At 44.1% G+C, this 14,633-nt stretch overlaps 1 protein-coding gene across 1 annotated transcript; it reads left to right on the top strand.

The window, feature by feature from the left end:
• The first annotated feature begins 614 nt into the window (after positions 1-614).
• Positions 615-13,884, top strand: LOC128594038 (homeobox protein SIX4). Its single transcript, XM_053602543.1, has 3 exons — positions 615-1,656; positions 4,187-4,872; positions 9,242-13,884. The coding sequence occupies exons 1-3, from the start codon at positions 815-817 to the stop codon at positions 10,036-10,038; spliced, it is 2,325 nt and encodes a 774-aa protein (XP_053458518.1). The 5' UTR covers positions 615-814; the 3' UTR covers positions 10,039-13,884.
• The last annotated feature ends 749 nt before the right edge of the window (positions 13,885-14,633 follow it).

The following is a 14,633-nucleotide window of genomic DNA, read 5'->3' as shown; positions in this document are numbered from 1 at the left end:
ACAGCAACCTCCAACTCTTGGGCTTAAGTGATTTTCTTGCCTCAGCCTCCCAAGTAACTCCCTTTGGGATTTTAATTTACTGTAAACGCTTGAACCTTAGAACATTTCCCAGTGCCATTCTGCTCTTGACTCTTTTAAAGACACAAATCCTTGTTAAAGACTTGGAGGAAGAGGAATACTGAGACGCTTCTGAACTGTCCTTTTAAGTTTTGTCACCTAGATGCCGAGTGTGGTCTCTTTGTTAAGAATTTTGCCGTCCAGACCTTAAGGCCACACAATATTCCCTCTGGAGTAGATCCTCTCTTCCAAAGAGTTGTCCAGTTTTCAAGCCACATTAGGTCATTTCCCGCCCAGGAACACCGCCTGAAAAGAATGTCGCCGTTTCCCTTCAGGTGTAGGCGCCTGGGGGTGAGGGGGAGCAAGGAAGGCGAGGGGTGGAGTGGGAGGCGAGTGATCGGCAGGGATCGGCACCGAGTCTCCGCCTCCCTCCGCCGAACAGCCAATCAGGAGGCGCGGCCCGGCCGGCCCGGCCGCCAGTGCCTTATAGTTTGCAGCAAGCCCGGAGTCACGCTGGGGGGACGGCAGAAAGCAGCTATCCGTTTACACTACTTTGCTCTAGCAGCTATCTTCATGGTGACTGCGTGGCCGGGGGGAAACCTGATCGGCCAGATCCAGCCGAAACCAGGAGGGAGGGAGTGGGCTTTCCGGAGGGGGGGAAGAGGGAGGGAGACGAAGGAGGAGGAGTAAGAAAGGGGGAAAGAAAGAGGAAAAGAGTGCGAGGGAGTGAGGGAGGGAGGAAAATAAACAACAAAAAATGTCCTCTTCCTCCCCCACCGGGCAGATCGCAAGTGCGGCGGACGTCAAGCAGGAGAATGGGATGGAAAGCGCCTCGGAGGGGCGCGAGGCGCGCCAGGAGGCGGCGGCGGCGGCGGGGCTGAGCCCCCCGGCCCCGACCCCGACCCCGGCCCCCTTCTCCCTGGAACCCGGAGACGCCGCGGCCCCCGCCGCCGGGGCGAGCGCGGAGGAAGGGGCGGCGGCGGCGGATCAGGTACAACTCCGCGCGGGACTGGTGGGCAGGCGCCACCCCGCCGCCGCCGCGCGGACCCCGCTGGCCTTCTCGCCCGACCACGTCGCCTGCGTGTGCGAGGCGCTGCAGCAGGGGGGCAACCTGGACCGCCTGGCCCGGTTCCTGTGGTCCCTGCCCCAGAGCGACCTGCTACGTGGCAACGAGAGCCTGCTGAAGGCGCGGGCGCTCGTGGCCTTCCACCAGGGCATCTACCCCGAGCTCTACAGCATCCTCGAGAGCCACAGCTTCGAGTCGGCCAACCACCCGCTGCTGCAGCAGCTCTGGTACAAGGCGCGCTACACCGAGGCCGAGCGAGCCCGCGGCCGGCCGCTGGGCGCCGTGGACAAGTACCGGCTGCGCAGGAAATTCCCGCTGCCCCGCACCATCTGGGACGGCGAGGAGACCGTGTATTGTTTCAAGGAGAAGTCGCGCAACGCGCTCAAGGAGCTCTACAAACAGAATCGCTACCCTTCGCCCGCCGAGAAGCGGCACCTGGCCAAGATCACCGGCCTCTCCCTGACCCAGGTCAGCAACTGGTTCAAGAACCGGCGGCAGCGCGACCGGAACCCCTCCGAGACCCAGTCCAAAAGGTGAGCAGCAACTTTCCTCTTCCCCACCCCCTGCCTCTCCCCCACCCCCTCCCCAGCTTTCCTTTGCTCCAGGGCTCGCAAACATGGCGCTTACCTTCCCCACCAGCCCGGTCCGGCTGCCCACCTCTCCCCGCCCCCCACCTCGCTCCCGGGCCGGCGGGGAGGGGGGTGCGCGCGGTGGCTGCGGAGAGGGGCGGAGGGAACCTCCCCCCTCACCCTCTCCCTCCGCCCCCAGAAGTTTCTCGTCGCCAGCCTAGGTCTGGTTCCCCGCCCCCACCTCGGCTGGTCACTGCTGCCCGGCTTCCCACCCCCATCCCGCCGGCTTTGAAGCTGCCCCTCTCTCCCGGCTTCTGGCGGGGCGCAGAAGGCGCGTGTGGACGCTGCGGGCAGCTTAGTGCCGCCCGAGACCCGCGCAGGCTGCGGGCGCAGGTCGGGTCTGCGCCCCCGCGGGGTCCCAGGCGCCCGGATCCCCGGGCTCAGCGGCCGCTCGGACCGGCAGCTCCGGAGGGAGGAGAGTGTCGTGGGGTCTGCCGGCGTCGAGGTTTCCCATGACAGAGTTAATCATTCACCCTGCCCTCTGGTCCCCTTCGCGGCCGCGACAGCGTGGGGTGCTGGTGCGGCTCGGCTCTGGCGTGTTTTGAAACCTGAGTCTGGACTCCTCCGGATCGGGTTTCAAGCGCGGCCGGGGCAGCGGAGCTGGAGGGCTGCTCGCTCGGCCCCTGGACATTGCCGGGCCCCTCCTGGCGCGGTTGCGGGGACTGGGGGACAGGCTGGCTTTAGACGAACAGCAGGGAAGGAGTGGGGGCGCTGTCAACACTACACCCCCACCCCCGAGCACCCACCCCGCCGGGCCTGAACTTTTTGACTGGCAGGGTGTTTTCCCCCTCTGGTAGAAAATATCGGATTTTCCGCCTATTTTGTGCACGTTCCCGAGTCAGACTTTTGGGAGCGTGTCTGTGTATGGCTGGACCGGGCAAAGTAAGGAGAAGGTCGCCTAAAGAGAGGGTGTCTCCAGCCCTGCGGGGATAGGAGTGAAAGAATCCAAAAGCAGCTACAAGGTTCTGCTCAGGGAAGTAATCTTGGGAGCCAGGGAACCAGCTCGCCTGGGCCAGGTGAAGGGGCTCCGCCGGCGCATTCCAGAGCTGGCCTTGGCAGGCCCTCGCGGCTGCTGCGCCCCGTGGGGGGCTGATGGCTCCGGTGTTCCCAGCCCCGGGCTGGGGGAGAGGCGCTGTGCGGGACCTGGGCCTGGCGGTAACCAAAACAAAACGCGCAGCGCGACGTGCCTGCACTTTCCGTGGGGAAGGCGCGTGGGTTGCGCCAAGCCACCTGCCCGAGCCCGACAGACTACCGTGGAAATCCCGGGGCTGGGAGCGGGCACGGCGCGCGGTCCCCCTAAGCCTCTGCTCCCGAGACCGCACGCTCCCTGGGTCTCCCCCATCCCCTCCCAGTAACTCCACCCACCCGACCCCCCAACCCCGCCATCAGCCCAGTTGCCTGGTTTAGGCCCCTCTCCGGGTCTACCTCCCACCCGCACCCCTAGTGAGTCACCCCAGCAGACGGCGACGGCGGCTCAGCCTCAGCTCGTAAATCAAAGAGCTTTCTGCTTTCTGCGCTCCTGGCCTCGCAGTCCAAAACCCGGGTAATCCCCTCCTCTCTGCATGAAATCTAACCCGTGGCGGGGCACTGCAGAGTGGAGGATCCTGTGCTGGGCAAGCCCTTGCCTCAATTGTTCCCAACTGCCTCCGTTCAAACTCCTTGTTCACAGTCTGAGACCAAGTGGGAACCCACACACACGCCACTCCCCCAACTACAATTTGGTATCTCTCACAAGTCAGGGATCAGGGGGACGAAGACATTGGGGGAAGGATAGTTAAAAGGCCTCTGAGTGACCCACATCCTTTCCCTCCCACTTCACCAGGGCACTGGATGGTGTATGTTAAATAGGCCCCTATGGCTTTCTTTGGATTCAAAGGCGACTGCACTTAGCTGCCCTTGGGTTGAAAGTGCCTTTCATACAACAAGGACAGCCACTTTGTTGAATGAGAGAGTTGTCAGTCTGGTGCAGTAGAAGTTTGGGAGCAGGTGAGAAAACAATCTCTTGTTAACTAACTGACAAAGCCAAACACTTCCCACCTACTGCTCCTTGGCAGTTTCATTTACCTCCGAAATAACACTAATCTGAATTGATTTGAGGGAAGGGGAAGGAGTTCTTAAACAGGAAAGATTGACCACCTCATTCAATGAGTTTTTTTCTATGGTAGAAGTAGCAGCATATTTAACAGGAAGAAATAGCACTTTGATGCTTTAAAAGATGAATACTTTTCTTCTGTAATTCCTGTTAGCTGAATTTTCATCTTCCCAGATTCTCTGGCAGGTCAGAGTCTGCTCAAGGGCCTCAGAGTTTAAACAGGACTAGCAGATGTCCTGCTGTGCTTTGATTGGTTTAGGGGCTGGATTTCCAGACAAATGGCACTGTGTGGAAAGTCATTCCCCTGACCTTCTGAACGTCTTGATTTCCCCCTCTGTACAGTGAGTCAGATGGCAATCCCAGCACTGAAGATGAATCCAGCAAGGGACATGAGGATCTGTCTCCTCACCCAATCTCCAGTTCATCAGATGGGATCACCAACCTCAGCCTTTCCAGTCATATGGAGCCAGTATATATGCAACAAATTGGAAATGCTAAAATATTAAGCTCTTCTGGAGTTTTATTGAATGGAAGCTTGGTACCTGCAAGTGCTTCACCTGTCTTCCTTAATGGTAATTCTTTTATTCAGGGACCCAGTGGAGTTATCCTTAATGGATTAAATGTGGGAAATACACAGACCGTGTCATTGAACCCACCAAAAATGTCATCAAACATTGTGAGCAATGGTATATCCATGACTGACATACTGGGGTCTACCTCCCAGGATGTGAAGGAATTCAAAGTCCTCCAGAGTTCTGCAGCTAACTCAGCCGCTACCACCTCCTACAGCCCCAGTGCCCCCATGTCATTCCCAGGGCTGATACCCAGCACTGAGGTGAAAAGAGAAGGCATTCAAACAGCAGCTTCCCAGGAGGGGGGCTCGGTAGTGACTTTTACTACACCAGTACAAATTAACCAGTATGGCATTGTCCAGATCCCCAATTCCGGAGCAAATGGCCAGTTCCTTAATGGGACCATTGGATTCTCTTCGCTGCAGCTGCCTCCTGTCTCAGTGGCAGCTTCACAAGGTAAAAGTCTCGTTTGGTGCCATCATGCACCAGCACATCTGTTGGTCTCCTCCTGTACGTGATGCATTTAGTGAGAGCTGTAGGTTGATGTCACTGTACAGGTTCCCTGCTGGCTACCAAAGCTGAAGAATATCCTTGATAGGATTCTCCTTCACAACACCCCTGTAATACCCAGCTTGCTTGATTCCCTTACGTCATGGGGATGAGCTTTTATTTTCCCAACATCTAAATGGAAAAATAGAGTTCACAGTAAGTCTTGCCAGTTCTACAATTATAGGAATATGATAAGTCAGTCAGTGCTTATAAAATAACCCACTGCTTGACATTTTTAAATTAAAAATTAATAAAGTTGCTAAGAACACAGAATTAGTGTAGTAGGGAATAAGAAAGCATACCCTTTACCTAAGTGTTATTTATTTGACAAAAAAAATGTTTTAGAACAAGCTAATAAGACTAAATCAATAGTGTTTGAATTACTCCTCTGATTAAGACTTACAGAACTAAAGGAAAACTAGTGGAATATGTGATGTGGGTTTCTATGGCTCTCTGTGTATCATCACCCCCTACATGTTTGGGTTTATTTATGAAGATGAAGTAAGCCTTGTTTTATGTTTGTAGCTTTACTAATAACCATCTGCAGAAAAAGCACTTAAATGAAATTCGGGAAACCTGAGTTTTGATATGCCAGTTCTCCACTGACTTGAGGCAGGTCTGGACCCCACTGTGTCATTTTGTCTGTACAGAAATAGGAATGGTTAGAGTTTGGCAGTGGAGGTTGCATAGACTTTGAATTCAGGAGTGGAAGATGTTTTTGCACATTTTCCTTCTTATAGGCAAATATGAAATTCCAGCGTTTTGCAAAAACAAAATAAGTAATTGTTGACCTTAAATAAAGGTCAGCTTCCTATAAGATGGTTTTACCCGCCCCACCCCCACCCACCCCCCAAAAATCCAGATTTATGCACAACTCTGTTTACGGAATGGTGGTCTACTTCAGCTTATTGAGAGTTGTAAATTTCATTCTGTAAATTTGTTTCTCTTTAGCAATGTGGTAGTAAAGCATGGCAGCCTACTGTTCAGTTAAGTCACCATCCCATATAGGGCAAAAATATGAAAACCATAGCGATACTCTGGTTTTTGTCCGACTGGAGAAAACCATAGCGAAAGCCAAAGTACTTACTTTTAAAATAATATAACCCTTTTCTCTCTTTAGGGAAATGTCTAAACAATAGGTAACATTTCAAAGATAACGCATTTGAGCAGAAAGCATGAGTTACATACATTGTAGGAGAAGAAAAGCAGGAATGCTTTTCATGTGTAATCTCGAAAAGTGCTGCCGTAGAAAATTATTGTGAACTAATAGCTAATTTTTTAAATGTGACATTTAATAGGAATAAGAATTGGGTTTTCAGTTAAAATAGCCAAGATAAAAAACAACCAAGCTGCCAATCCTTAGACAGTTTGGGTGAGTTGAAGGATGAATTTAACCAATAAGGAATGTTTCTTTATAATAATGTTTCATTTCTCAATAAATCATTTTGGAGACTGAGTTTTTCTAAAAAACAGATACTGAGCCATTCTTTAAAATGTCTAGAGAAGATAGACTTAATCTTTCTATAGTTGGAATTTGTGTGGAAAAGTAGAATAACTACATCTTTTATTTACTTCATAATATATGATTTTTCAGGTAGATATTTTTTCCTTTAAAATTATTATTCAAGTTTATAATCCAGTTGGAATTGTACTTGAAAATAAAATTTTAGGTCACATCTGCTTTTTCCCCTTCATTGGTAATGTTATAATATCTACAAATATATGAATATTATTTTATTTGCATTCAGTAGTATTTGGGGGAAATGTTACATATGCTATGTTAATGGATTTATTGAATATTCATTTTGTTCACATACATACTGGTAAACAATTTCAAGCATACACACAACAAAATAAGTATCTATATGAGTTTTTTTTTTTTTTTTTGGCCGGGGCTGGGTTTGAACCCGCCACCTTTGGCATATGGGACCGGCGCTCTACCCCTTTGAGCCACAGGCGCCGCCCATGAGTTTGTTTTTTTAATGCAATTTAGCAGTCTATGAGAATTTTAAAGTGCACCTAAGTTGAAGTAAACCATTTTCAGACAAAAGTCATTTTTTTCATTTATGTGGTCTGAAATAAACATTTATTTTAGGGAATAACCCAAGCATAGCTAGAAATGTTTTTCTTAACACCAATATTTCTGTGATGAATACTTTCTAGTGCTTATATTTTTTAAAAGCATTCAGGCTGGCAGTGGTGTCTCATGCCTGTAATCCTAGTACTCTACGAGGCTGAAGCTGGAGGATCCTTGAGCTCAGGAGTTCAAGACCAGCCTGAGCAGGAGTGAGATCCCTGTCTCTACTAAAAATAGAAAAATTAGCGAGGTGTTGTGGTAGGTGCATGTAATCCCAGCTACTTGGGAGGCTGAGGCAAGAGGTTTCCTTGAACCTCTTGAATTTGAGGTTGCTGTGAGCTAAGCCTCTAGCCTAGGGCAACAGAGTAAGACTCTACTTCAAAAAAAAAAAAAAGTTCAAATGAATGTCTTCATTTACTACTTTTTATTTTTAAACTTAAAGACTTTTTTGCATTTAGGGTACTTAAAAATGGAAGACAATTCTGTGGCACTTATTTATCAATATAGTTGGTAATATTATCATAATCTAATAATTCAAGAAGGGAAATGTTTTAGGTGAATTAATTACCTTTAACATTGAGCTGTTATCTCAAAAACAAGTTGATTGAGTATCTAATTCAAGGTCAGAGTAGAAAGACCACATCTGGATTCTATCAAAAAGTTTCCCCCAACCTACTTGTCCCCCTGTGGCCAGATTTAAGGACCTACATCATCTAGTTTGCATCATTTCACTGTGCCTATGTAAAGACTCAGAAAGAAAATGGTTTCATTTTCGTTTGTTAGTTAGGGGCATTGAATTTATCTACACTGAGTTATCTGATTTGAACGTCTCAGCTTTCCACTTACATTTATTTTTCTACTTCTGATCTCTACAAACCATTATAGTATGAGCTTCAAAAGATATAAACCTTTTAGAGAAGCATTAGCTCTGGTCCTTTATTTTAATGTTATTTTAGAAAGCACATTTCAGTGTTCCCATTAATTGTTCCTATTGCTACAGCGCTGAAAATTCAAAACTGGCACAACAAAAGGGAAGAAAAAAACCTTTGAATGCTTTGTTGATTTGACGTGACTATGGTTTGGTAAAAGTGTGTGACTTGTCTATACAGGTTTATATGGTTAACTTTTAAGTCCCTCGGTAACTCATTTTATGTTACCATTTTCTGTTTTCATTTACATTTTATGTCAGTTACTTTGCAGTCCTGAACAAAGGCATTTTATTTTGCATTTTTGTTTTCTAGCTATAACTGGCAAAGCTAGCAATAACTATCAACTAATTAAGAGATACCAAGTTGGTTGGCTCGCCGCCGGTAGCTCAGCAGCTAGGGCGCCACCACACACCATGGCTGGCCGATTCGAACCCAGCCCAGGCCCGGGCCTGCCAAACAACAATGACAACTACAACAAAAAAATAGCCTGTAGTCCCAGCTGCTTTGGGAGGCTGAGGCAAGAGAATTGCTTAAGCCCAAGATTTTGAGGTTGCTGTGAGCTGTGACTCCACGGCAACTCTACTGAGAGCAACATAGTGAGATTCTGTCTCCAAAAAAAAAAAGAGAGGGAGACAAAGTTGGTAATAATGAAAACTTGACTGAAATCAGAACTAGAAAGAGATTTTTTTTTTTTTTCACACTTAGTTCCTAAACCGATAGTTCTCACTGCAGCTTGGTCATTACCATTGCTTGAGAGGACTGACTTACTAAGTCAGACTTTCAAGCAGTAGACCATGGGAATCTGTAGTGGTTTTTGTTTTTTTTGTTTTGTTCTTTTGAGATAGACTCTCACTCTGGCACCCTGAGTAGGGTACTGTGGTATCATAGTTCACAGCAACCTCAAACAGTTGAGCCAAGCCATCAATCATCTCGCCTCAGTTTTTCTGTTTTTAGTAGAGATGGGGTCTTGTTCTTGCTCAGGCTGGTCTCCAACTGCTGAGCTCAAGTCTGAGGAGTCGGAAGCGAAGTCCACCTGGGACTTCCAGAGTGTAGGATTACAAGCAGGAGCCACCCACCACTCCCAGCATAGGAAATCTGTAGTTTTAACCACTCAAGGTAATTCTGAACCAGGATCGGGCTAAGTTATTATGTAGCAACTTCTGTATTGCTTCCTTACCGATATTATTCCTGAGAAAAAAATCTTATGTGTAAAGAAGTAACTTTTATTATCACTTGCATCAATGATAATTGGTACTTTATTTTTTTCTAGGTAATATTTCAGTAAATCCAAGCACTTCAGATGGGAGCACATTTACAAGTGAGTCCACCACAGTACAGCAAGGAAAGGTTTTCTTGAGCTCGCTTGCTCCCAGTGCAGTGGTATACACTGTTCCTAATTCAGGCCAGACTATCGGATCTGTGAAACAGGAAGGCTTGGAAAGGAGCCTAGCATTTTCTCAGTTGATGACTGTCAATCAGAATGCACAAGTAAATGCAAACCTGTCTTCTGAAAATATCTCGGGGAGTGGCCTTCATCCACTGGCCTCCTCATTAGTTAATGTATCACCAACTCACAATTTTTCCCTGACTCCCCCTGCGCTGTTAAACCCCACCGAGCTAAACCCTGATATTGCCGATGACCAGCCAATGCCTGCACCTGTGGCAAGCAAATCTACTGTGACATCTGTGGGCAACACTAACTATGCAACTCTTCAGAACTGCTCCCTTATTACTGGTCCAGACCTATTGTCGGTCCCCATGGCTCAGGCTGCCCTGGGGGAAATAGTTCCTACAGCTGAAGACCAGGTAGGTCACCCCTCCCCATCAGTACACCAGGATTTTGTCAGAGAACATCGTTTGGTTCTACAATCAGTAGCTAACATAAAAGAAAATTTCTTACCAAATTCTGAAAGTAAAGCAAACAGTAGCTTAATGATGCTGGACTCCAAATCTAAATATGTCCTAGATGGCATGGTTGAGACGGTCTGTGAAGATCTGGAAACAGACAAAAAAGAGCTTGCCAAGCTCCAAACTGTCCAGTTGGATGAAGACATGCAAGACCTATAAACTATTTCCTCCTCCCATTCCTCCCCTTTTTTCTTTTTTGGCATTGGCAGCCAATCTTTTCATGAAGCCCCAAGGACATAAAGCATTTTCCCGTTTAAAGGAAAACATTCTACTTTTGCAAATAAATACGTTCAAGAGACATTAGGTTGATCTGCACGAAGATCACAGTTTAATATACAGAACCAGAACTGCATTTCTGCAGCCTTTTTGTTCACATGTAAGGTTCTCTTTTAAATAGATGAGACAAAGGAACAAGCTAAAATGTATCACATCAGAGTGTATCATTTAGTTGACTTACTATACTTCTAAGGTCAAAATGGAACTTGATAAATAGTTTTTTAAATTAAAAATGTATACACATAACATAGAAAATTAAATAGAGCTGCAGAACGTTAGAAACAATGTAATTAATTTTTATTTACCTTTACTCCATGGGCATTGATAGGTTAAGAAACATAAACGGTACTCCAAACTATTGTAAGGGTATATTTTTGAAGTTAAGTAGTATATATATATAATGGGTATGTGTGCATATACATAAGTAGCAAATATATATGTATACACACACACACATTTCTTTTTTAGCGTTTTGGAGAGTCTTGGTTTAAGTCTCTACACACTTCCAAATGTGATTGCTGATAGTTCACAGTGTGGCTGAGAACATTTGAAACTCCACTGAAAATTCTGAAACAAACTTTGGTATGAATGTAAATATATCAGTTCTATAAGTAGGATTTGAGTAATTAACAGTGAATTTTATTTATACTGTATGTGTTTCTCTTATATTTCAGGCGCTGAAAAGGAAAATGTTTTCTTACTGTTTAATTTATTTTTATTGTTTGAACAGGAAGTGAACATAGTTGTTTCCAACAAAGTTTTACTTTTTGTAGGATTTTAAAGTAAAATTATTTTTATCAGGAGTAAACTAAGGTCAATATTAATAACACTGAAACAGGAAATCTAATTCCCAATATTGGAATTTTGGTACTTTTTTTCACATCCTTATTCTTTATTTAGCAACTCTGGTTCATTTAAGTATGTTTTTCTATAGAAGTCTATGTGCCTTTTTACCTTGTGGCCTTTTTATTCGTGGTAAGGGACAGAAGTGTCAACAGCAGCACCAATGGTTCTTTTCTACAACTTAACGGGGTTACTGTCACTACAAAATTGCTTTAAATCTGAAGAACTTAAGTTTCCCTAAATACTAGAAAATGTTTATCATGCAAATGGTTCAACAACTAATTATTGATGCTTTTCATTACAATGAAAATAATTGTAGATACCCTGTAAAATAATTATGCAGGCTATGAAAACAACCATTATAAAGAAAGAATATATAAACTCTATTTAGCAAAATCCTGTCAAAACTTAGTTCTAAATACTTTGAATCTGTTGTTACACTCTGACACGTGACTGTTGTTTGCACTATATTATCATGTTTTCTTTAAAGGTAAATCTTTTGGGTTTCTGTAAGAAGCTTGTTTGATAATGTTGTGAGCTGAGCTGTGGTTATAGTTTTTATCGGGACTCTGAAGATGTTAACAATGCAAATACATTTAGGTAGTGAGTGAAGTTATTCTCTTGGTCTCTAAAAAGCCAGAAAAATAAGGAAATGGTCTCTTCAGAGATGACTTACAGTTGTACATAAAGATGTTACCATATCTTGCTTTTTTAAAGATTCAGAACAAAGGGTCCACTCCAGGCATTTCTACATGCCAATCAGCCAAGCATAAGAGACTTAAAGGATTTAACTTTTGCTGGAATTTACAGGCTTAGATGAGGATCCCTATGAAGAATTCCTGTCCCATCATTTTAGTAAAGAATTTACTTTTTTTTTTTTTTTGAGACAGAGTCTCACTGTGTCACCCTGAGTAGAGTGTCTTAGCTCACAGCAACCTCAAACTCTTGGGCTCAAGTGATCTTCTTTCCTCAGCCTCCCAAGCAGCTGGGACTCCAGGCATGTGCCACCATGCCCAGCTAATTTTTTGTTTGTTTGTTCTGTTTTTAGTAAGGTCTCACTCTTGCTGGGCCTGCTCTCAAAACTCCTGAGCTCAAGCAATCCGCCTGCCTGGGCCTTCCAGAGTACTAGGATTACAGGCGTGAGCTACCACACCCCGCCCATTTTTTAAAAAATGGTGTTAGTGAATGTTCCTAAACTGCTGAAACTACATGTTTGTTTTGTTTTTTACAAAATCGGGTGTTGTAACATTCTTTTCCACTCTACCACTACTTATAGAGCTTATTTTTTCTGTGGGTGTGGTGATCATGTTACTTTGATGAATTACAAGGTTCTATAGTGTAGTTTACATGAAAATGACGTTTTCCACTTGATTGCTGCAGATAGCAAGAGTTTGCTAATTGTTTTTAAATAACCATCCAATAAGGGAGATGGGAAGTTTAAAAAATTATATATGATATATATGTATACATATATATACACAACTGGAAAAGTTTTATATAACGTTTTCCAAAAATATAATAAACCTCTCTTTTATTCAGAGTTCTTCCTTTTTTCTGCCTATAAAAAAGAAAAGATAGCACAAAACTTAAGATTTCACCTAGGAAACTCATTCATGCCTCCAACATGATATAATTACAAACCTACAGTTACTCTAGGTGGCTACACAATATACCAGGTAAGATTCAATGCACATTATAAAGAATTTATTGTTCTTTTCTATTCTTTCAGTTGGTACATAGCCCATGTATATGTGAATGGAATAAGATAAACCCCATGATCTCCTTGCACAGCATTGCGAATGTTTTTTGCAATACCAAGGGCCGGACTCAGAACCCTTTGGAGTTCATGTGGCAGGATTTCCCTCTGACATAAATCAATGCTTGAAGATCCTGCAAATGTCCCTCCTGTGATCTCTGAAGATCAGAATAGGGATAAATAACTCCCTGCAAACCTCAACCCCAGCTGCTGGCTGTGGGATTTTGGGTCAAGCCTATCTATCTATGCACTCTGATCAGCCAGATTTGGCATTTAGGTGTTAGCGACTTCTAGTAAAGGACAGTCTGTTGTTTAAAGAGAAGGTGCATTTGTCCCTCAATCAAGCAGGAGCGCCTGTGTTGTACCGCTTCATATCTCATGTATATTTATAGTCATGAAAAGACTCTGAATTGTACACATTTCAGTGCCTTTCTTGTGTTATGAAAGGCAGGTAGATGTTATAGCCATAGATAAAAATCCATAGTTAACTCACACACTGATAGGCCCTTGTACCTTGAGTGTCCAAGTTGCCCTGCTATGCACTAGACAAGTGTGCTTTAGTGCATTAATTCTTTAAAATGTTTTGGCAGATCATCTCATAATAAAAATAATTCAGGAAAACTGGAGAAAAGAATTACGTATTACAAAAGAGATTTTAGAGTCTTCCTAAATCTTAGAACCTAGCAGTTAAGTTGTATCTAATTGATACATTTCATGTTCATTTAAATTAACATTATCACCATAACCTTTTATTAATAAAAATTATATAGCATGTGACTCTGTTGGCTTTCAGGGTTATCAAAAAAATTATCTTGTTGCATGTACTGTATGTTTAGAGGCAACCAGTTACATATTGATATGGTTTTACTGTGCCTTACACAAAGAGAAACTCTATACAGAATGTATATCATGGGGTGAGGTACCATAGTCTTTACTGCACTGTTAGGTGATGGCACTCAGAGCATGTCCCAGAACATTTCTGTGCTTAATTACCCAACCAAAGAGATCTAAAGTATGTATGTTGTACTGTAATGGGGGTTATGCCTGGACAATTAAGTGTTTTATTTGTTTTCTGAAATGATGTGAACTTATTTTTCTAAACACTATGCTAAATAAACTTTATATTTATACATACCTGTAGTAAAAATTATTGGGGAGACTACTGTATTTTTTAAAATAGGAGTAACCCATGTGACTAGGCAGATAAACAAGAAATGTTGCTTTTAGCCAACCCTGGAAAAGTAGAGGAGAATAAGAAAAAGCACACATTTCAAAGGCTGGCAAATATAAGACCAGTTCAAGTAATTTTGGAAAAAGCAGCCTATCGGTCTTTGTAGACAATTATGCACCACGTACTCAGAGCTGAAGTGTTAGGTAGATAACATCGTCCTTAAAGGGAAGAAATTTTTGTGCCCCAAGAGCTGACTGGTGTCTGGCACACAGTAAGTACTCTATAAGTTTTAATGGAATGAAATAGAATTGTCCAAAGACCCTTGTATTTCCAACCTGTTGGAAAGAGCTCGCTATCACCCAGCCCTTTTGACTGTCTTTAGTCAAAGTCTTGTTACCCTACAGTTAGGGCCACCAATGGTTTGACTGAAAGTTACAGGCAGAATTACATTGCTGCTTAGTGTTCAGAAGACTTGGAATTGGTAGTTCGACTCGTTTTAAAATTACATGACATCTATTTTTCTATGCTTCCTACACTGAAGCAGAAAGAAAACTCAAAGTGGATTGAGAACCAACTGCACAATTCTACTATGAAACTTATTAAAGCCAAAAATTAATTTCATGTATTATGTCTAGACTTAAATCTTGTCATTCAGTTTGTTTACCAATGATTTTTCTTCTGAGAGACAGGGTCTCACTCTGTCACCCA

The sequence above is a fragment of the Nycticebus coucang genome, chromosome 9 (genome assembly GCF_027406575.1).
Source record: "Nycticebus coucang isolate mNycCou1 chromosome 9, mNycCou1.pri, whole genome shotgun sequence".
Lineage (NCBI taxonomy): Eukaryota > Metazoa > Chordata > Mammalia > Primates > Lorisidae > Nycticebus > Nycticebus coucang.
Note: the sequence above shows the minus strand (reverse complement) of the source record. Positions and strands in the feature narration are given on the sequence as shown.

Excerpts from the sequence above, each read along its gene's own strand:
- LOC128594038 (XM_053602543.1), top strand. The coding sequence starts at position 815 with ATGTCCTCTTCCTCCCCCACCGGGCAGATCGCAAGTGCGGCGGACGTC. Across the intron at positions 1,657-4,186 it reads TCCGAGACCCAGTCCAAAAG|TGAGTCAGATGGCAATCCCA; the intron begins GTGAGCAGCAAC and ends CCCTCTGTACAG. Across the intron at positions 4,873-9,241 it reads CTCAGTGGCAGCTTCACAAG|GTAATATTTCAGTAAATCCA; the intron begins GTAAAAGTCTCG and ends ATTTTTTTCTAG.